The 24,479-nt window shown below is 42.2% G+C and overlaps 1 protein-coding gene across 1 annotated transcript; it reads right to left on the minus strand.

The window, feature by feature from the left end:
• Nucleotides 1–5,054: 5,054 nt before the first annotated feature.
• LOC100643409 (receptor expression-enhancing protein 1) lies at nt 5,055–11,149 on the minus strand. The gene is made up of 6 exons (XM_048408305.1): nt 10,680–11,149; nt 9,688–10,572; nt 9,171–9,590; nt 8,313–8,392; nt 6,893–7,127; nt 5,055–6,234 (listed from the first exon to the last, which is right to left on the minus strand). The coding sequence occupies exons 3-6, from the start codon at nt 9,480–9,482 to the stop codon at nt 5,806–5,808; spliced, it is 1,056 nt and encodes a 351-aa protein (XP_048264262.1). The 5' UTR covers nt 9,483–9,590; nt 9,688–10,572; nt 10,680–11,149; the 3' UTR covers nt 5,055–5,805.
• Nucleotides 11,150–24,479: the final 13,330 nt, after the last annotated feature.

Here is a 24,479-nt window from a genome sequence, read left to right on the forward strand (position 1 = left end):
TTTGACTTCGCGCCAGTAGCGTGAGCGATAAACACGTCTTTCGTGGTGCCGGTGTTTGAGAAGGTCTTTAAGGTTCCAGTTTTAATTACCAAAGTGGCTTTCAACGCGCTCTGAGCATCGGTCTCGTTCAAGTCCTCTTTGCTCTCCGTGAGAGGTACTTTGGGAGCTGGTTTCTTGTTGTACTTACCAGCTCGGCCAAGACTGTCGGAATTACTACGTGACACACTCGGAGTTGTCCAAACGTCCAAGTAGCTGGCGCTGTCGTATTCCGGAACCATGTTTACCGCGTCTTTGTCATCAGCTGTATTTTCTATTTCTTTTGTTCTTTCTGACGATGCGTTCGCGTCTTCGCCATCTTTTCCTACGTTTTCATTCTCGTTCGCCGCTTCAACGTCCACATTTTGCGACGAGTCTTTCGAGGATAATCTTTCAGTGACGGGTGTAACGCTACGCTGCAATTTTTCCTGCGTGTGGACGATGTTATTCACCGCCTTACGAGCGTCGTTTAACAATTGTTTCAGCTCGTCGAACTTATCCTGACAGAGTTCATCCGTTACAGTCCGTGTTGACCGTTCGGCTAATTTTTCGGAAGAAGCTTCGTCACAAGTAAAATTATTCGTAATATTTTCTATCGTGTTTTCGGTCTTTGCGTCTTGTGTTTCGACGTGCTTCGTCTGTGCATCGTTAATTGATCTCTCTGCAGCCGATAAAGGTTCAGGATGGGTCCTCGCCTCTATACTTTCAATTATTCGAACCTCCGCGGCTAGTACAGGCTCTGGCCGTGAATTATCGATCGTTTCCGTCGTTTCTTTTTTTTCTAGTTCCGGCGGGCCTGATTGACTGGTACTTTTAAGTAAATCATCGTTACCTGCGGTAAAGGTGCCACGATCGAATTTCATATAATCAGCAACGTTACTGTTTTTCGAGAGTAGAAGCAGGATCTCGAGAGCTTGTTCAGGAGTGATGAGATTCAAAGGTGTCGGAAATGAGACATTTTTGGAGGAAGAAGGATCGATGCTGTCGGAATCCTCTCCCGAGTCCTTCAAATATCATAAAAATCGTTGTATTATCAAATGAAACGTCTAATCAAGTGCTGCTATATAATTCGAGAAGATTAAATTGAACGAATTTAAATCGTCATTAAGGACCAGGCGGCAAGAATCGAAGTGCGTCTGTGGAAAACGCTGCGTGTAATATCTCGTAGTTGTAAAGAAAACTCGACTCAAACGAATGTCCAAACTCGTTTAGATAGATGACATAGACAAAAGCGAAGAAACAATTAACTAACGTCTACTAGCGCTTGTGCATCCTCTTTGTAGAGGCAACGTTCTAACACCTTCTAGCGTAATTAATGACTGTTTAGAGAGTGCGTTTAAATTGCGCTCAAATACTATATCGCGGTATTCTCGTTGCCATGTGAACATTTTCCGATAATAAAATCGCAATTTTTCAATCTTCTCACTTACACCGTTTTCCAACGCTCCTCGAATCATCGTAACGTTTTAAGTACACGTTTCGATTCCTCTGATATAAAATGGCAAAGTCCAGATGGAAGAAATAATTACGTATGCTTGATACGATGTTTAATAGATAGAATGTCGAGGGAAAAATTTGCCAATGTCCTTAATGAATTAATCAAGGTTCAATTTCGTCGCAGACTCGTCTTTGCTGTTTCATTCTAGCCTAGTTTATTTTCTAGTTTAGACGCCTTGCTTCTAGTCTGTTTATCAGCGTCATTTGGAACAGTTGCAGTAAAGTTTCGGTTGCAGAAATGAAATTGGGGCTCGAGTACGCGGAATTAAACCTTGATTTATGTTCTTATACGGATTCGGCCGGTTGAATTTAGTACCTCTGGGGTCTTCTTCGTGGCGGAGCGAGGTTTTGCGCGTGTTCTTGCACCGACGCTCGATGTTCGAACCAACGAATCGCCTTGAGATGTACGGCTGGATTGTAGCGCTTCCCCGCTGCTGTACCCGCTGGAAATGTCGTCCGAAGACCTTATATTACTGCAACCAACGATACGTTTACAGCATAATACGTCCACGTTAGCACGCTACACGATTGTACTATGATTATTCGTTGAAAACGAGATACGAACGTTAAGCTAACTGTTGGCTCCCTAGACCTTGGCTGTAGAACATCAACGTCCACCTCGGAAAAATACATTTCCACTCGATTGGTGCTGGACTGTGTCCGACGAGGACTATACCCTCTTCTTCCTACATGCTCTCTTCGACGAGGTTCCACTGTAAATTATTGACAAATTTCGATCAAAGTATGTTCTTTTAATGCCCGATTAACAAAATTGCTACTGCGGACGCATGTGCTGCGTCGTGTCAATCGTTTTCACTGATTAACGAGCCAAAGTGATATTTCGTTCGCAATTTTGTTTGTCGATCAATTTACACGATCGAATTCTATCCTTCAACGTTGCGGCTGCGAAAAAAGGAAGAAGATTCTAGAGTAGGACGTTTTTAGCTAAGAACCACAAAATAGAGTGCCGTGAATAATTATAAACTCAATGCTATTTTCTGATTTGTCGTAACATCGAAACAAAAAGAATTGTTTGTTATAATACCGTAATTGTAATGCGAAACAAAACGAGAGACAAAAGGAAGAAAAATTGTCTTCTCTCCAAGCCTGGAAGAAATTAGATCTCTTCTTTAAAATTGTGTTTCTCCCTGTGAAAAGATACAAACTCAGTGTTAGTGTTCTCACCTTCGCAATGTTCAATGTTTACTGGATTTCCCTTTATCTTCAATTACTTCTATCAATCAATTAAATTAGGCTATCCAATGACTTATTTAAAGTTTCAGATTTTATTCTTTTTTTCTTTTTTTAAAGTAAACTTATCTCGCTAGAATTCCACGTAGGTTCTCGATGCCCATGTTAATAACTGTGTTCCGAAATTTCGAAACTTTCCTGCACTGGCGACTGCACTGTCTTTTTTATCTTTTGTCTCAGTTATGAAAGACGATCCGTCTTTACGAATACGCCATCTGTCGATATCCTTTCGAGCGTTCAATTTACGAAAACGATATCGCCTGAGGTTATCTTTGTTTCTCGGAAATATCGAAGAACCAATGCAGAAAATGTGTTTAAGTCTATAATTATTCGAAGCATCGTGGATAGCGGGGAAAAATTGGCGAACTGCTAATATATGGACCGTTTGTCCAGCGAACAGTTAAAATAAACAGAGTTTTACATCGAAGGAAGCGAACGGCGTTATGGTTATTCGCGAGAGAATTCGTAAAAATGACTAGAGCCATGATCGGCCAATAACCTTCCATGTCCGTCTCGTCGTGCATGTGCGGCGTGTTTCTATTCTCGTCCTCTTTCTCGCCGGTCAGGTCGCTCAGGCTGTAGCTCTTCTTTAAATGCTGTACCAGACCACCACCGCCCTGAAAAACCAATCCTCCGTTTTTTTCAACCTGCCGGGTAATCCATGATTGCGTGCCGTGTCGTTTGTTAAGAACCAGTGAGCAGAAAAATCAAACTCATCGATCGAGCACAGAGAAACGTATAGTTACATGTTGAAGATACATACAGCGAAGACTAAAACAAAGTATTACGTAGGGTGTTAAAAAAGAAGAAGGTGCTTAGACTCGTAGAGTTGATAGTACTCGGCGAGAGGAATGACAAATTTCTAATAAACACGTGAGTGCCGCGAAGCCTGTAAATCGATCCTTCTGACGCAACATCGACTTTTATTATTTACGACAGCGTTCGACGTCGTGGATGAGGCTTCTCGCGATAAGTTGAGACGTCGATTTCCATCGGCGCGAGAGAGAAACGTATCGAACGTTTATTATAGCAAACGTAGGATGCTGATATTCAGAGATACGTGAAATATTGAAAGTGCAATTACTCGTTAAAATACTTAACAATTTCCTATCTGGATTCTACTTTCTAAATTATCCTCGTAAAAATACGAAATCGCGTAGATATTGGCCAACTATCGATCGGAAATTGTTTAATTCCTCTCGGCAAGTCTCTTAGGAACTCTGAAGTCATAGACCTTCTCATCTCGATATTTTGTACAGAGAAAAAGAAATAAATAAAAATATGTTCTTACCAACCCGGAAAAAGGTGTTAATGTGTTATCTGCCGACACCGGAGCGTGTGTTCGATCTGTCGTGCGTGTTTTTAGCGACCGATCTAGGCCGGGTTCAACAACGCGAACGCGTTGCGGTCTCTCGCCTATCCGGCTACGTTTCTTTCCGACTTTCATTCTGGCACGAGTTAACGGCTAGCGTTCCGCGTGTCCAGCGATAGAACCGGGTTCTCTTGATTAACTGGACCAACTCGTTAGACGGGATTTGCACGATACGAACGATGAAGAATCGATCGATCCGGATGATCGCGGGGTACTAGCGTTTATTTTCCACGAAAAAGAGAACGGAGCAAGAGTGAGGGACCAACACATTACATCCTTATCCATAGAATATATTTATTCGAAAAAAACGGGAATAAAAAAAAAAAAAATGAAACGAAACATATCAGTAGTTGAGTAAAATCTTTGGGATATAAAAGTCTTACTTTCTAAGCGTTTCAATGGCAAATCCTCGTATTGCTATAACTTTCTTAGACTCTCGACGATTCTAATATACTTGCAGATGTTCGGTTGGTGTACAAGAGTAACGAGGATGTGTATCCTATGCAATTACTTTCCATCACGTTTACATCAATCTGATATATGTATGAGATTTAACAACAGTTACAACTATGGGAACTACAGCAAGGAACGACACGCTCTGTGATCGATGCCTCCTTAAGCACTACCTGATGTTGGTCGGTGATTACGTGCCAGCAAAAAGTACAGTACTTCGATTACTTGGTAAGCAAATCGTGCGATCCAGATAACAAGTGTTCGTGCAAATTGCATATACAAAATTGCCAGTGATCGTCGAATTCTTCCTGTTACATACCTCGGCGCGGTACAGTCTTAAACTCTGTCTTTTTGATACAAGTCTAGTTGATAGAAATGAAATATCATGTATTCGATCGATACACCGATTATTCGACGGCTTGTTCGTGAAAAAGGATTCAGCATGGTTATTTGATATATTTATTTGTTAAGAATAGTTTGCCAGTTTGCAACAATGGACGAAAATTTCTTGGATTGTCGTAATCGACAAAATCTCATATCGTCATCTGTCGTAAGGCACCAGTTCTCCCGACTTATCAAAATTATCACGGTACGCGATCAATCACGATAGATTACTCTTAATGCTAATTGGTATAATAAACGATATAAGTCGCAGAATTCGCAGAAAGGTGGCACGCAATAATAGTTTCTTAATGTTCATCTAAATGTTAAACGTTTCGCAGCTGAGATTACATTATGCTAAAGGCCTCTGGTATATATCGAGTAAAAAAACATCTTTATCGTTGTATATAGTATCGTAACGCAGGTGTAGATGTAACAAATAATTTCACGGGAATAAAATTTCAAAAACTCCCCTCTCATCGAAATGATCAAATCCCTTTTTATCTTTGTCTTCCCAACCATTCCATAATCCGTCTTAACGAATACCTTCTTCAGGATTAACTCGGCTCTAAAACAGAGAGAGAGAGAGAGAGAGGGAGAGAGAAAAAAATGGAAAATCACTCTAAGACTTTCAATAAACACACGCATAATTTCCCTAAAACCCATTCCACTCGAATCTCTATAAATGTAAAAACGCTATGTTAATCTTAAATCGGTAACTTGCACTCCTTTTCGGCGAAAGCCTGTCGAGGATTATTCTCGCGATTCTCCGAGACTACGTTAAATCGTTGCTTTCCACAGAACGACACTGTGTTTCAGTATTCTGTCAGGGTGGATGCATACTGCTGGTCCCACTCATCGTCGCTGAAGATGGAGCCAGTGTCGCGAACCTGTGACCTGAGTCGCCTCGAGTTGCCTTCGGTTCGCCCTTTTCTGGTTTTCCGCGCCTTGTACGTTTTCTTCGGCGATGGCGCCTTGAAAACGTTCCCTTCTGCTACACGATTAATTTCGACCAGCTCGTCGTCCGTGTTCATATCGTTGCTCATGTTGGGCATCGAATCGACAGGCATCAAGTCATCGGAGCTACTGCTTGAGTGCGACGGGGTGCTCGGTTTCTGGATGGCGTCTATCTGGTCCGTCTTTTCCTTCGAGGTCGTTGGAAGCTTGGCCAAGCTAGAAACGGCCGAGGCCGATTGGATCGTTGATAGCTCAGTCACCATGATTTGGTCTGACTTCAGAATATGCTGAACACCCCCGTTCCAATGTGTTTTTGGAAGGATTTTTTTTTTTGGTTTTTACACATATACACGAACGTCGTGGAATGTTTGATGTTACAGGTCGAACATAACAAACACGTGTGTACGTATAACATGGTATTTTTTTTTTTTTTTTGACAATATATAACGACGAGTTGTTAAAGGAACGACGATGATTGGCAGTGGTTAGACGATGTGTAGTGATGATGATCGACGTTGGTGTTTGTTTGATTAGAGGCGGCGTGCAGGATAGGCGTGCAGGACAACGTAAACATAAAAAACAAGAAAAAAAAGAAAATTGAACGATTAGCGAGTTGGGAAGCGGTGGCTACAGCGAGTTAATATTTTACGTGAAGTTATGGACTTTTGATCGTTTTGTTACGAGGAAAAGATTCAGACGACGTATTATATACTCGAAGAAACGAGATAGACTACGTTGTATATATTCTGTATATTTTTTTATGTAATCATCTATGATCTACTTGGAATTTCCCGTATTTTATTATTCCGTGTTTGATCTCACAATTACTTTTATTCCATAAAAGAATATCTTTCCCGTTGCTGTTTACTTTTCCTGTTAAACAAGACGATCGGATTCGTCGTTACGGCATCTGTAAGCGAGTGTACTTTTAAGTTGGAAACTTACCTTGATGGCGGTTTGCATGAGAACCGTGGTAGCATAATTCACACCTTTCGATCCGAGGTGCAACACTGCCGAGTAACCTTGCTCCGTCGCGCGTGCTAAGGCATCGTCGATCTCAGCCTCGCGCCGGATCAAAGCCGGGTGAACGAAGCGTCTGTAGAGAATGCTGGAGCCTTTAGTGGCTGGGCTCAACAGCCAGATCACCAGGATAGTCTTGATTTCATAGTAAAACGGGAACCTATACGAGCAAGATCAAAACACAAATGTTACGCGTACGAAACGATGGAAAAATCGATGGCCGTAATTATTGGTCGGTAAAATACTGCACATTTTCATAGAGGAATGTAACATTTGTAGTTCGAGCAAAGAAATATAACCAACGATAAAATTGAGAAGCTTTTTGGAAAAATGTTAAATTACTTTGTAAGCCTCGGTTCTAATTTTTCTAATATCCATCGATCGGCTCTTAACAACCCATCGAGGGCCAACATTTCACGATGTACATATCACGTCGTATAATAACATTTATCTTATATATATAGTGTTTATCATCTTGACATAAATCGCAATAACTTGGCAATGAAATGTTGTAGCATTTTATTGTAATAAAAATGACCCTTCTGTCAGGTGTACGGCGACTTTTCTCAGTAACTGTACGTATTTACGATGGACCTACAGGGCCTGTGTTTTTCAGAAAGCTCGTCAATTGTCGTTACGCGTGACGCAGCCGTGAACCACGAAGCCGCATCATCGTGAAAGGAGGGTAAAAAAAGAAAAAGGGGGAAATAATTGGGCAGTGTAATGACCAGGCGTAGGATAGTGGACGATAGGAAAGAAAAGAGAGAGTGTGAGAAAGAGGGAGGGAAGGAGAGGAAAGTGCGAGGGTATTCCTGGCTAGAAATACACCGGCAACTCTCCTTTTTGGTTGTAATTCGAGTATGAAGGGAGAGATCTGGCACAGCAGGCAGGAACACCAGAAACAGAGACGGAAGACGAGACGCCGGTAGAATCCTCAGAAGTGCATGTAAGCCAATATCCATCTCGGCCGAAATTAGACTTTCGGAATTCCCGGTGGCGAGCGGACCACGCGGTTCACCTCGGTTTATTGGCCCCGGTTCGCTCGAATTTTATTCGCTTCCGGCGAAAACGGGGCCATGACCGACCGACCAAACCAAACGCTTCGCGACTCCAGATAGCCCTGTCTACGAAACACATGCCCTTTCCATCCAGCGAACGCGTGCAACCGCTATATCAGCCTCTTTCATCGCGAGTACTCTTTGGATTAACAAGTTACGAGAGGCAAGGGACCACGCTGGTGTCGACCTCTCCTCTTCTATTTGACCTTTCCAGTGCTTGTACGCTGCTAGCTATACTAGGGTATGTGTCAAAGTTAGAAGAGAAACGCGACCCAGGCGTTGCTCACCAAAAGCTGAAGAAGACGTCGGTGAATGTTTCCGCGCACGTGAACAGCGCGAACACGATCCAATACATCATCCATTTCACCTGAAAACGAAAGTACAAATTCTTACAGTTTGTCTCCAGACGGATCTCTGCGAGGAAACCGTACGCTCTTAGGAATACGATGATCGTCATCTTGGAGGAACTCTTACTTCGTCTTGGCTTTCGTATGGGATATATTAGATCGCTGTATAAATTCCGTTTGCTATTTTGTTCGTGTAAGTTGGTTATCAATGTTGGTAATTAGCCCGAGAATGTTTACGCATTCGTGGGAAATTTGAATGTACAAATATGTGCAGAATGTACATATATAGTGATATAAGAGGCATAACATCCACGTACATAGAGGTTGCGCATCAAATTGGTAGAAGTATTCTAACCAGACAACGGTCTCCGATCCGCAGCAACCTAATATTAGCTTTTAACGTTATGCGAAAACAAGAGGGAAACGCAAAGGGAATGGAAATATAAGCTTGGAATTTAACCGGGAATTCTCTGGAGAAGGTATTGGAGCATAAAGCGACACGAGTTAATCCAGAAGCAAAGTTCGTCGAGGACAAGTGCGGTCGATTTTTAACAAAGAAGCCTGAGAGAACTAGCCCTCGTGGATAAATATTTGCGGAGCAAAGTTTATGCTTTCCTAGAAACAATGTTTAGCCGCAACGTTATCGAGCAAGTTCAGCTGAAACTTGGCTCGTACTTGGAAGCACGCTTATACTCTATTCCCATTAATTAGAATGATCAAACATAATCGCTATTAATGGAAGACGAAGTAAGAATACCTCTCTAGTTATTTCAGCGGGTGGTCTTGATAGATACTCACGTATTCTTTCACATTCTTCGTTCTCACTGCCTTGTACGAAGCGTAGGCCGGATACAAATTGCCAAACACTAATCTGAAAATCGGATACAGGAGAATGTAAGTCAGCGATCGGGGCATTACGATAACTAGGAACGCGGCCAGGATCCGAAGGCTGCCCAGGCCCATTTTCTTTGGCAATTGGTCCGCACAATATCGACCGACAGCGAACAGACTCGTGGCCAATATTCGAGGGACACCCGTTTTACAGATCGTCCAGAGAAACGGATTTTCCTCGAGTTCTTCCGGCCGAGGATCGTTTCTTTTGATTTCCATTCCACACCGGGAATCTTCCCCGTACCACGCCTGGATTCTCGATTTCTATTCGCGAACTCTTTCTCCGAGTGTTTTTCGATTCTCGTCGGTCCGATCCGACGCATCAAACTGCAAAATCGAACCAGGAAAAATCGTGCCTTGAAAAATCAATCTTACTCTGCCTGTAAAAGTAAACTAACAGAAAGATAAGCGAAAGGAAACTTACAGACTCGGCGAACAGATTGAAAAATCGGATAGAGACGTGTCTCGTTCTGATAGGTATAGCTCGTCGATCGACGAAATAACCGAACGATGAAGTAATCAAAGATTATAGAAGAACGATCGAACGAAGGGAATACTATGATGCGTGTACTTTCACTCACGGATTTTCTACAGTCGCGTTCATACGGCGGATCCTTTCGTTGCAAACGATGATCTCGTAGGCGTGAAACGAAGCTGAATCGAGGCTGATTGCGAGGGTAATTAGCGGCAGCGCGGAGATCAAGCGGTCGATTCGTGGACGCAATTGGCAACGCAGGTAGCTTCTACATGACGTCCCCTTTTCGTGAACTGTTCTCCGCCGCGACGCACTTGTTGCATCCTCTAGCCTCGCAGACGCTTCACATCGTCGTTTCACGGCTACGAATCGATTCGTTTTCCACGAAAGGATCGCCCAGAAGAGACGATTCGCGCTGTTCGATCGAGGAAAATTCGCGTTTTCGTCGGTCACGGGCTCGGCGGCCGCTTGTTCCGGCCGCGGATGCTTCCAGTTAAAGACTAAATGCGTAACTGCGTTCTGGCACCGACGTGTCGACTACATCGATGCCATACAGGCTCTATTTTAGCGCCTTAAGCCGCTGTCACGCGAGCCGGATACGAAATTCGCCCAACTCGCCTTGGCCATAACGATTCAGCCGATCCGATAGACTTTTCGTTTTTACGGACTGTTCCAAGGTGCTGTGTCACTTCAGCTGACGTTTGTCTCGTGTAAATATAACATTAGCACAATGTCTATTGTTGTTAATGGAAATCTAACACGCTGATTGGATAAATTGGTTCTCCAAATGTATTTCAGAAGAAGCTGAAGAGTGTAGTAAGATATTTGAGTCAGCTAGAAGATATTGCATAAGAACCAATACAGTGAAGAAGAAAATGACGCAAAAGGAATAGCATATACATACACTACTGAATTATGTTAATCACGGTTGAAACTATTACCATTGAACTAACTTTTTTCCCTTTCATCGGTAGAACGTATGGCCGTTGAATTTCCAATGTAAGTACACGCTATATTTCGCTATTTACTACAGCGTTAATAACGGGTTAAATAATTTGTTTTCAAACGTAGATCACTTGAAAATTATTCCTAATTGAGTTTGGCAAATTGCAAAGCAAATTATTTAACTTCACTCAACTAGCCCCAATTTACATTGTTCCCAATGTTGGAGAGTATCGTCGTGTTTAAAATAACAGTGTTTTTCGTTTTTACCACATTGCGCGTGTCTTGTTTTTTCCTCTTTTCGTTGCTGCTATTTCACACTTTTTTCAACGGCGGTATAAACCGCCGTTGATGTTAATAAAAATTACTTCGACAAGAAAAATCGCTCGAACAAAATGTAACTTTCGACCGAATTTGATATTCAGAGAATGATTGCGGAGCTGGGGAGGATGGGTTCGGCGAACGAGCTTCGTCAAGCGAGAATCGCGCGAAACTACGGACGATCGCGCTTTGCAGGTAATACGATGATTGTCAGCAATGTCGATTGCGTAACAGGGCGTCATTTGTGCGCAGTCTGTGCTGGTATTTGCGCATTAACGAAGCCCAGAAACGGAATTTTTCGAGTTTTCGAAAAATATCCTAAAGAATATTGGTATCTCTGTCTTGGAGCCTTGGTGGTGACTAATCCACTCACGTTTAAAGAATTTTAGACGAAATTAGAATATACACTGGATCGAACGTTCTCAAACCTATGTTGTGTTTATAAATATCCTGGCAATGGAAAATTATTCGCATTCAGAATGGCCAACTCGATAAGCATTGGCTGCCCGTGTAAAGCATAGGTTACACGAAAATAAAAATTCCAATAGACGTGTTTGATGATTTTTTGGCAACTCGTTGCTGCACTCGCTACAGTGTTTGACGCGGTTTGAGGCTCGCAGCTGAGAGAATCTATTTGACGAGAAGTGCCGGACGTTTTAACGATTCTGGAAAAATTGGCAGTGGGGATGGTAAAATTCAGATTATGAAAGACACATCGAGGATCATAAGTTAAGGATTACGTCGATTAAGGAACGTGACCCGGTTGTTGCGAAGAGAGGAAACAGAAATATGTACAAATTGCAGTCGTTGGAAGGTGCAATGTTACAATATTACACCTATGTAAACTATCGCTATTCGTTCGTACAATTTCAATTGGACAAAGTTGAGAGCCACTATGGAAATTGTAATTAACCGGTTCATTCAGACAGGTTCTTGCTGTGCGGTTTGAACGTTACGGATGAAAATTCATTGGAAATGGAAAACAGAGGCAAAATTCACGATAAACGGTCGAGGACACGCTTTCTTTGGGGCAAAGGCTTTGCAATATGGGAACGTGGCTAGTGTACGGATTTCGCGACAGAAAAAGTCGCTCATGGAGGATCCGCGGCGAAACGTGACGGAATCCAGGCTGCGCGCGAATGAACGACAATGATCTTGACCTCGTACGAATAAACATGTCGTTGTAGACGATGCTCGCCTTCGCTTGTTCCTGCGTTTGTGCTCGTGCACGCGTATGCATGTTTACGCGGCTGCATTAATAAACATGAAACTGGTAGTCCGGTAACAATTGCTACGAGTCGCGTCTACGGTTTTATCGAGCCGGTCGGTTTTATCGATAAGTCAATGGCCACAATACCCGAATATCACAAAAGAAAAACGTAATAAGCGAAATAGAGATTTTTAAGTAGACCGTGTCAGCCAAAGGTTGCGTTCGTTGTAAACTATCTCCGTCTTACAGTCCACTAGCAAGTAATCCTATGCCTGTTAACGTTCCCTTTGTACTTTTATTGTAGCTTTTTAATACCAAACTTTAAATAACATTTTTCGCTTGATTATGTCTGGTAAACGCTGGCATATCCTGAATATTCCATTTTATCCTGAATAGAGTGTTAAAATATGTGCAGCCCGTGTATGTGATAAACGCGTGTATCGAAAGATCAACGATTGTACCGTCTGGTCTTGTACCTTTTTGGAAAAGCTTGGGAAAAATCGGTATACAAGTGCACGTTTGCGTAAAGCGATCTGTTTTACTTATACGAAAGTTTGTGAAATGGCGTTCTCGATCGAAAAGCTCGATTCACGAGCAGCGTTGTCAATGAACTGTAATGACTGGCTACAAAAAGCGAGAGAGAATAGTTATTGTTTTACATTGTCGAAAGAAAATTTACTTGCCCATTGTATTCTCGCAACAGGTTTCATTGGGCGAGTTGCGCCCATTGTGCGGCCGATAAATTCAAAAAGCAGCAAACTCGTTGCGATTTGCCATTTTATTTTGAAAATCTACCAATGAATCGCCGAAACGCCGTGAATATTTATTTACAAACGTATGGCTATTTTTATCACGGCTGAAAATGAAAACGAAACGCTTACAGCGATCGTGAATCTGCGTGATTGTGTGCGTACGAGCATATGTTTCCTTCGAACGATGGAATCCAATGATACTCACAGAGATCGAACAAATGTTTATGGTATTAATTCACAGGATGGCTAGTGTCACGTGGCAAGAATACAGTCCATATGCAAGCTTATATATTGTAATAATAAATAATAAAAATGCAATCACTTGGATGCAACGTGGCTGCATTTGCTAATTAAAGGTTGTGAGAAATATGTCGGTTGCATATCCGAAATACGGTTCGACAAGAAATAACGGGAATACGTGCTGGATACTCGCGTCCAGGTAACTTTTCATCGCGCTTCAGGGTCGACCCAGTTTTCTATTTTAATCGTAGCCCTTCTCGAATCACAATTTCTCTCGACTCCCTCTTTATTATCTCTTGTCCATTAATTAAAACTCTGGCGGATACGAAAATCATCATTATCTTTCTTTCCACGTCAGCCACTGATTGGTTGGGCGGGTTTTGCTTGATTTTGCTCCGTGGAAACGTATCGGTTCTCGCTGATTCGAGCCGAACGGTGTCGTTATTGAGCGGACTATTAACTTTCCACCGGTGGGATAGAGTGGCAAGGTAAGCGCATAGGTAACGAATCAGTGTGATTCGTTTACAGCTTTAATGAGCGAGGTACGAAAACGTCGTAACGAGGGCGTGTCCGGTTATTTCGAGATGGGGACAAGGAGCATCAACCTGATCCATCGGTACATATCGCTGCGACGTACGCGTAGAATAAGCTAGATACAAACCGCTATAAATAGATAAGCTAAGCGAGTCTAAACTGCACATATGTTTTTTAATCCTTTCGGGATTGCACCATTTTTAGCCAACGAGAAAATTTGATTTCCTTATCCCACGATTTAATCTCGGTAGTTTCGCTAAAAATGTAGCTTAGTTAAGAGCGAACGGATTAAGAACCCGATCGAGCAATACACACAGAGACATTCGTGTGCAATAAAAAAAAAAACGATAGAATATAACTTCCTCAATAAACGCAGCTACTTTCAGCTGACAATTCTGTCGGTGCGATCGTATAAAGATTCGGTGGCAAAAATCTGGAAGTGTTCGGTGTAAATCTTTTTACCCCAACAGAGTCTTCCTGTTTTACATCGTAGAAAAAAAAAATGGTTGTCGAGTTGGTTCAGCTTTTTTCGTCGAGCGTCTCTGGAACTTTTCCAAAGTCGCCAAGTGTTGTTCGGCCGAACAATTTTGAAACTGCATCGGAATACCGTGGATGCGGTATTCCACGAGGCTTGCCAGCTCGTCCTTGGAGGCGATGACAAAGCTCGAAGAAAAAGAAGATATTCGTCGAGGCTTCCATTCTTTGTTTCTAGCGGATGATTTCCTTTCTTGGCTGGCCTGATCGCTTTTAGACGAGACCAATAGCCTTTCTTACTTTTAACAATACAATGACCCGAAACAAAGCCAGGCTCTCGTATCCGCAATCACAGAAGACGATAATCGAACGGTGTAATAAAACTTCACGTAGAAAGGATTATGTCGATTCTTTAATCAAGCTACAAGCCTTCTTTCGTAATTAAAGAGAATTCGTGAGTGGAGATGCGATTCATCTGGTATTTCTAATTTCGAGGAGTGTTGCAAACGCGGCTACCTTTATCAAGAATGCTTAATAACTTTCACCTTCGTGACAACGATTTACAAGTGAGATACTGCTGCGTCGCATGTAAACGGTCGCTTAATTACGAAGATGAATGGGCGCGACAAAGAATTATGCGGGTAATCCATAACACCGACGCGATCAAGTCGAAGGCTCACGAATTTAGATGACCAAGTATTGTGTTATAGAAAAAGGAAGTCAGGGACGAAAGGAGATCTAAAAATATACATTGAAAAAGAAAAACGAGTTTGCCCTCTTTTCGTTTATCCCCATGATTGATTTATTGCTCTGTTTTACACATTGCCAGGAACGCATTGTCTAGTCATTAACGATTCACAAATATCATTCGGGAAATGAATAAAAAATTAATCGTGGCGCCATCGAGTCAAAGAGTTATTCCGATCGATCAACGAGCCTTAATCCTTGCATAATGTAAGAGGAGAGAGAAAACTGTCAACTATAATAGTAAGAATTATGATAACCGTCGATTCGTTCGAACTTAGCTAATATTGAAAAGCTAAAATTAAAATTCCCGATGCAATTGTATTCGAAATCATTCGTTGTAAACTGCCGTCGTTTTATTACACGGTGAAAGGATTAACGTAATCTGACTATTCTAAACACTTCGCTTGGCAATATTTACAACGTTGTACAATTTTGCCGAGCAAGTTTTGGATCAGTGTCACCGCAGTTGCAATCTCGGATGATGCCGTACGCGTTTCCATGTATTTCAACGAGCTTCATTTCGAATCACGTTCTTCGAAATTTCACATCCGCGCTGGAAATATCTACAATGTTATACAATCTTGTTTACCGATCAGCATTTTGATCAATGTCACACGTATTCGGATATCGTTAGTTTACGTTACGCAACGCGATGTTTTCGAATGATGAATCGGTTATCTGTTTTCATGGAGGCGACGTTGATTCAGCAACGGTAACTATTCGAAATTATATAAAAATTGAAAAATGTAAAAAGTCAGCCGCAGAATTTGTACGTGTTGGCGAACTCGCGAAAAATCCTAAGCTAAACGTTAAATAATTATACGCTTATAAAAAAAATTCGCCGACTTTATTCCGTTCGTACGCAGCATGCTTTTTAAAAAGTTTCTGAAACTCATTAGCGAGGCGGTGTGCGCATTATTTTTCATGAAATTAAAACGCCTCCGAACGATTTACCAACACTTCGTAATTTTACAGCTACCGAATCAACGTATCGATTTTCCAGTTATGCAATTAATTTTTCCGCGAATTACGCAAATTACGTTACGCGTTCTGCCTTTCCCTCGCAAACAAATACATATCCGCGAACGGTCGTATTCGTCGAAATCGTGACACCGTGTGTTATTTCGATTAATCGAGATCAAGGAAATTTATACGACTATATTTACGTTCTAACTGTTCTCAACCGACGTTATTTTTGTTTACTCTCTTACGTCGAAAAGTGTCAAACGACGCGGCTTTCGGTAGAAACATTGGCTCGAATTTGTCCTATTTTTCTCGCGTTTTCGATATAATTTTTAAGGGAGAAGGTAAGAATGTAACGGATATAGTGTTCACCACGGTTACTCGTTTGAAGATGGGCAAATGGATGTTTCGTGTATAATGGTAGGCCTCTATAGGCACGGCCACCGACGATGTACTTTTCAGAGGCAAAGGGCAGGTCATTGTGAATGTTGAAAATGTTGTCTAGTCGTGTTAACTATTCCTATAGTCAGGAAGATATCGACCCTATACAGAACGTTATTTGTCGCTCGAAATCCGATAGAAACCTTTCGGTTCAGCTTGCCTCTCGTTTAATACGCTCCGATATTAGCCTAACAAGATTTAAGCTGCGTATGGACGATAAAAGCTCGACAAGTTCTGTCTAAGAAGACGGTCGAAAGTCAACCGCAGTTTCGACGCATAAGCTTCTTCGCTGTAACGAATTCAACATTGGCCTCAATCACTCGGACCGTTCACCAGCTGATCGTTCATTAACTCGGCAATCGCAGATCGGAGGATTAGAAAGTGGCCAAGAACAACCGCTTGCATCCCCACGAATGCTCCTCTGCAAAAAAAGACTCGCCTGCAACTGCACGGAGAACGTCGACGAACTGGATTCCCGCTAATAAGGGTTTCTTCTCTCGAGATTTTCTGAAGCGAATATCTTTGTCCGTTCTTTTGCTATTTTAGGAAACTTTTACAGCGAGAGTTGGAACGAAGTTTACAAGGTCCTGGATGGGCGGCCGGAACTTGGATGGCGGAGCTTTCCAGTCTGAAAAGCTTAAAGGCGACAACTTTCTTCTTGAAGGAAGCTGACGTTTTAAATTCTGTAGGAGAGAGCGCTGGCACGATCGAATTTCACGAGCTGCACATTTTACGCGTAGATTTTTGACTGCTTAAGGGCAGCATTCGCTTTCTCTCAACCCAGTCGCGAACTTTTTTACTCTGGAGAAGTCGCGTTGTTGGTTGGATGGCGCGCGTTCGTCCGGTCTCTTTATTGTCACGCCGTGCCGACAAAAGTTGTTCCGGGGTAACGACCAGCCGACTGATTCAACTAACGTTTTCTAAGCAACCGGTCGAACAAGCGGTTCCTTTCTTGCAGCCGCCTCCTTTCTCCTCTTGCTCTTTTCTCTCACTCCGACTACTTTTTTCCACCGCTCCTTCGGGATCTCGTTGCTCCTCTTGACAAAGACGAATGGCACCGGTGATTCCTCTCGCGAACGAATTAGTCAATCGTCGAGTTTCGGCGACCTCCGGGAAAACAGGACCAACTCGTAGAGTTTGACCTGATCGGAGCACGGAATAGGTTTCGATAGGATGTGCAGCGTCGTTCACTCGATCAAATATTAATGGTGACTGAGAGAACTCGAGTTCACGTGCGAACAACCACGACTTTCCAGATTAGAAAATATCTGGAAATTTGGTGCAAAGACGAAACTACTTTGATGGTAGTTCGATTTGAGATTATTTGGACGGCCGGTATTATTTCGATTTTTCAGAATCCTTTTTAAACATTCCTCGATTTTAACACTTAGATATCGAAGAGGATCAACGACCCTTTGCTCCAGGATTCGACGATCGTGGAAGTATGGTGTATGATTTCAGCCAAGCTATCAGCTGGACTTGCTTCCCGTGGGGAGCTCGATAACCTTTGGAAAAGTTCCCAACTACGGCAACTTTGAAAGCCGATTGAAAATTTCGTTCAACGTTCCCTTGATACTTCACGCTCTTTATAAACCGTTTCGAACATTAAAAACTTCGATCTCAATTAAACTCTCTTAAACCAGAGATTTCGCGTCGGTTGTTTTAACGACTGGACCATTCCATCGTTTAAACTCGGATCTTTTCTACCTAATTTCGTTGATCGAGCTTTCCCATCAAGGACGACACTTTACAGCTCTCACCGATTCGTTTTGAATGGACGACTTGGTCGATGAACTCGTTGGCTCGATTCTGGATGCGATCAAGGATCGACGAAATCGTTTCAGTAGTGCTCCTCTCGTTACAATCATAAACCAGAATAACGTGGGACGAAGCAATAATTCGCGGGAACGAAACTCACAGTGTTACTCGCACGAGATGTACGTGTGACAAGACTCAAAGTCTCGAGCTTTGTGTCGGATGTATGTTCCACGAGCGTCGCGACGCCCGAACTGGAAGCTGGCCACTTCTGTGCTTGGGTTTATATTTAAACAGCGAAGAGTGGCCGACGAATACAACGACGACGCATCGTCTTCCTTAAGAGAGAACGAGAAAGACCGACTAAAAGTAAGGGTAGAGTGTCGTAGAGGGAGAAATACCAGACGGGAGAAAAAAGACGATTTTGCAGTGCCCGAAACCGAAAATATTCCGAGAGAAATGCGCAAGCATGACTGATTTATTTGGTGTTATTTAAAGAAGAAATATCAGATTCTCAAGAATACGCGATCTAATCGAGGACAACGATGAAATTCTTATTCCGATAATCTGTTTCGATCGATTTAGGTCACGAAAAATTCTTAACGTCTTTTTTTCAGGAAAATCGAATGCGTTGGTTTACGATAAAGGGCATTGGCTGCAAACTTTCTGCAGGCACATGGTGCTGGTCTACGGCGGAGATGTTGGGAAATCCATGCTATAAAAGATCCACAAACATCGCGGATGAATCGCGGACCTCCCACGCAGTGCGTCGAGTCTGAACTTTCTCAAGCGCGCCAGTCCACAGCTTGCATATGCCGAGACGTTTACGAATCTGCATCCCGCGAAAAGATTTAAGAAAGAGCTGTATTAATGCGACTTCGTATTTCAAGATTTATGGAAAACACAGTGTGGCTCGCGTCTTTTGACCTCGCACCAAAATTATTTCTCTAATAAGAATTTCCAGCATTCCCAAATCCTTGATCCGTATGAACCAGCGGTGTCTCGAAAATATGAAATCTGTAGAAATACAAAACCATTGGAAAATGTGAGAAGACATTACACATTTCTCCAATACGAATTCCCAGTATATTGGAATTTCGACTCGAGGCAATCCGCGCGTGTTAAAGAGATACAGACGTCAGAAAACACGGAAAGAAATAATTTTTCTGAGAAGAGACCGAGGTTCGATCAAAGTTCTATCTGTCAAGATACAGCAGAAGACAAGAAAAGAAGGAAGAAGAGATGGAAGTGAGAAATTATCTCACGTGTGCCTCTAATATCGAGATCGGGAACAAAGCAAGAGAGAAAAACCTTCGGGTTCAGGCTCGCATTCCAGTGCGTCGTTCCAATTCTGTTCCCCTACGGTCATCTAGCTTGCTCGAGTATGGCCACTAGCCACCCACCTATCCAGAAAACGGATAAAAAGACAAGAGGGAGTGTTCGGTGGAGAAAAAAAAAAGACATAGAAGAAGAAGGGACAAGGTAGAGGTAGGGGCGGGATGAAAGAGCAGAGAGGCAAGAAAGGAGGATATCGCGACGATACCAGGAGCGTAAGGTCTCAGGGTACGCCCAAAGGGTCATCACCCTGGCATGGCACGATGCTTTCGTTTCTGGCCGCGCCACCCTTCTCGGGCTCGACGAGTCTCGTGCTCTTTACCACACCCCCGTGACGTGCACTTTTGCTCCTTGGCGCGTCTCCAGGGACGAAGAAATATGGCCTGGTCTGCGAGAAAATGGCGTAATTATATACGAGGGCGGGAAAAAGGAGGGTGTAAATCAAAACGGAGCCCTCTCTCTCTCTCTCCCTCTTTCTCTCTCTTTCTCTAGAGCTGTTCGAAGTACTGTGCTCGGGAAGAAGCGGGGAAACCGAAACGTGGAAGGAGAGGAGCACGAACTTGTTATCTACCGGCGCGAGCTTCGACATTCCCTTCGACCCGCGAACGCTATCATCTATCGGTACTCCGGGGAATCGTTGGCGCGCAACTGCGATAACATTTCCACCGATCGAGCCGACGCGTGCCTCTCATTTTGTTTCCGAGAGCACGAAAGCCATTTTCAGAGCTTACAGCCTGGAGTTTAACGATATTCGAGTCGTGGAGTTTCCGAAAAGGCGCGGATCTGTGTTGAGATTTAACCCATTAAGAACCATCATAAGAGGCAATTCCATTTTTTTCTGGTCATCTCTTTTGATGGCTATCTCTTCTGATTTCAAGTTACTTTTTTTTTTTTTAATGACGAAAAAGCGGTTCTATCTCGCTGGTCAGTTAGAAATTTTGCGTTAATCCAGCGGTATATGGTGGAAGCCTCGCAATAGGATGGAAAAGTGCGGTGAACGAACCGCATCGTAATTAGCGAATGGAATTCTTAATTATTCTAACGAGTGCAATGACGTCACGTGCTGGAGGATCCTAAGTACCCGACCATATTACCGCAACACCGACGTAACTTCTTTCCTGCTCTATGCGACGTTTTCTCTTTTTTTCCCTTCCAGTCGTAGGCAGCCTTTTGAAATACTCGAGGCCCCTTTACGCGAATTTCTCATGGTCGAGCCACCGCGTCTCGTACGCTCAGCCGAACGCGGTGTAACAACGCCAGAATCACGCGATGTCTACCTCCGACAGTTGAAGAAACTATCGTCGTTCTAAATCGTGGAAAGCCGCCTCGACGATTGTCACCTCGATGAAGAAACAAGTTGGGAGATCGCGTCGAAAATATACGATAAGATAATAGTAATTACTCGATTATGTGCGAACGTAGTGATTAAATGGTTCCATTCGTATGATGTAAGTCATAATCAGATTTATGAAACAGAAGTTACGCTGATCGAGCTGTAAAATTAGAAAGCAAGGAAACAGTGATAATCAGACTACGAATTTTTATGAACGCAATTAAACAATTGGAACTTAATTTAGCCTCTGAAGTATCGTTTAAGAACGTACGAGTCCAACGATCAATACTACCGCGAAACAATAGTTTTTAATTCGAAATTTTCGGTTTTCTTCTTTTCATAGAAGCAGGTCACAACGAGTAATACTTCCAAACGCGATTCTATGTAAATAGAATCAACAGCCACGAAGAAACGGCAGTGTTTCGCGTTGGAGTCGGTGGTCGACAACGGGCACAGCAACCGGAGCAATGCCTGCATCCATAGAAAATGAGATACCTTTCAGCAACATCGAAAATATAGGTCATGGAACGAAACGGAGAGGAAGCTAGGTAAATAGAATGAGAGTGTGCGCGCAGGTGTCGACAGAAGAAGAAAGAGAGTCAGTCGGTAGGTTTTATCTCGACCTGGTTGCTATAGGATTTACGAAATTAATCGTTGCGCGTGTTCCCGTTTCACTTTTCACTGAGACACGGTTTTCGTTTAGCAACGCTAGGAACAAGCACGTCGTGCTTCAATACATTTCGGTGAGATTGTTGTGTCGATTCTAATAATTTCCAATAGTGAACGCTGGTAACCGTACGTTGGAATATTTTCTGCCAAATGATACCGTTTCCAGCGGTATTTGAGCAAGCAAAAGGAAAAACAAACAAGCAACAGCCACCCTTGACGACTGTTTAGATGGCGGAGATTCACTGTGAAACGCCTGTGCCTCGCGCAACACACCAGAAAGGTTAATACAGAGATCTTTTCTGAAACGAAATATCGATTGACGACGAACCGCTGGAGAATCGTGCTACCCCTGCACAGCTGTAACGGGAGAACCCGCAAGAAAAGAGACGAGACCTGAAGAGAAGAGAAGAGAAGAAAAGAGAAGAAGGAGGAGAGAAAAAGGGCGGAGAAAGAGGAAACGAGGGTGCCGCACGAACGTCCTTGCTCATATACCACCGGCAGAACCACCCTCCTGTTGCCAACCGGGCATCGATCCAACGACCACGTTCCTCTGGTCTACCAAGAAAGCATCCCTTGGTGTACTACCCGTTTCCTTCCGCCCGCAAACTTCCTTTCCTCCAAGATCTATCGAGCCGTATTACTTTTAGACACGTTACCGGTCGTGAGAAAATTATTCTGAAAATTTCATTCCAATATCGACGTACAGCTACGAATAAACGACCTCAACGTTGGACACTTTCCAAAGTTTTTAAAGAGTTTGACGCAAGCGTGTCGCTAATGCGAACATGTGGAATCTATCTTTACTCGTTGAGTTTATTTTTACAAAATATTTTATCGATTAAGAATGGTGTATAAATAAAAAATAAAGGGAAGAAGAACGTCTTTAGTAGTTGGTACACATGCCAACGAACAATTCGGATATTTACAATGTGGAAATATTATCATGATCGGATTGATAAAGTTTGAAATAAACGCAAAAATGTATGTAGAAGTTACATGATATTTATCGCAAACATGCACTTTGCACGCATCGCAAGTTTATTTAAACAGTAAAATATTCATTATATTAATGGACGTCAATTCTTAATGGGATTGCTTTTAGCATTGCTTGTATATTTAAGCCAACTGCCTACGATATACTAATTTTTTACGTAATACATATTCATAAATATTTCCCATGATAAATGTTCGAATACCTTCGTAAACTAGTGTATATGTATTCGTAAACACGTAAGATAGTACACGTTGAAAAGGTGAAAGGGAACTGCACTCGCGTATTCTTAATGCGGTAAAAAGACAATGCTTGATGTGCACAAAGACTATCGAATACGTGAGTCACACTTCTTAAACGATATACGTAATAAGAGTGAGATAACGCTTCGTGACATTATCGGGAAACGAAACATCTGTCGAGGAACATCGCGATACACCAATGAATCAGCCATAATGCATAGAAATAGTAGAAATCTCTTTGTTACTTTGTTTTTTATATTCCACTTCATTGTTATCGTAATTCAAACGTATGGAAAGAATATCGTCTATATTAAAGCAATGTTTAAACTTTTTACGATTATATGAAGATCCTACAGTATCTCCATAGATATACCAACAAATATATTACTAGAAGAAATATATTATCCGTACAAATTCAGAATTTTTACTACTTTATCCCAAGTAAAGCTATTATTCTTAGATATATTGGATATATTCCTCTTGGAAGACTAAAGATACACTAAGAATTTAAAGAAACTTTTAATGTATCTTCTTCACTTGTGAAAACTTTCCTCCTTTCTATATTCTTATTTCCTTGTTCTCTCTTTTTATGGTTGTTTTTATGTCCTTTCTATTTTTCGTATTCCTTGTTATCTTTTCTTTTATACTTGAATCTCCTTTCTGGTATCTTCGCGCTGCTCCTTTATTGCACAATTCCTTTTTCGATACTCTATTCTTGCAATTCCTACTAGTTCCGCTAAGAAATCCGGAGAAGCTATCGAATACTTTCTTTTTTTAAGCAGATAGATCGATCCTATGTACTATCGAACGATACTCGAAAGCATAACCGGTCGGATCGGCGAATTTTAAGAGGCTCGCCTTGTGCTCGATCTGAGATCAGCGTTTCTCCGACTCGTTTCAATTTATTGTCAAGCGCGACGAGCATGAGTCATGTCTCGGCAAGACTATCACCGTGCACACGTGTTATCGACGGTGTACGTTTACTAACGCCGTCAACAAAACGTGCTCCCTAACGAGAGGACGCACAACGCCATGCTGTACCAAGTTCTCATCATTATGACGTAGCTTTCCAATCAGCTGATGCTCGGTCAGACGTTCATCTTTGATGACGGCTTTCAGATACACGCACGAAAACGTTCTGTATTGACGTCGGCGATTCTACTTTAACTGATGCAACGTCACGCTTCATTTTCACTCTTTTGTCTAATTTTTTAAACCTACTCCAAGTTTAATATTTCTTTCTATTTGAAATGTTTCGTTGGATATTTCCAAATTTCCTAATTCATAAAAGGACGATGGCAAAAATAACTTTTGGAAGAATTACAAATGTCTCATTTCGGTTTGCAAGGTTTCCTAATTTAAATCAGTTCGAGTTGAAATGCTTCGTTGAATATTTAAAAGTTCCCGAATTTGTAAGAGTTCAAGATCACGAGCAGTGGTGAAAATAATTATTGGGAAAAGCACAGAAACCTCGGAACAGCTGAGCACAGATTAACGAAGTATACATAATTCTTGGTAGATAAGATAAATATGTTAATATTAGTATCTCTTTGTGACGCACAATATATCGTACGTATTTAATCATATGATGGTATTGAAAACAATATCCGGTAAACCACAATAGGCTCCGCGCTATGATTCTTCACCATTTGACTAACAATAAGGGTCTTTTGTCCTCCTTCGAACGTATCTGACTATTTTTAAACATTCGGTATGCAGAAATGGGTACGGACAATAAAGACCAGGAGGATGTAAGAGCGTCGATTCGGACCGTGGAACACGTCCAAACGCG

Source organism: Bombus terrestris, chromosome 8 (genome assembly GCF_910591885.1).
Source record: "Bombus terrestris chromosome 8, iyBomTerr1.2, whole genome shotgun sequence".
Classification (NCBI taxonomy): Eukaryota; Metazoa; Arthropoda; class Insecta; order Hymenoptera; family Apidae; genus Bombus; species Bombus terrestris.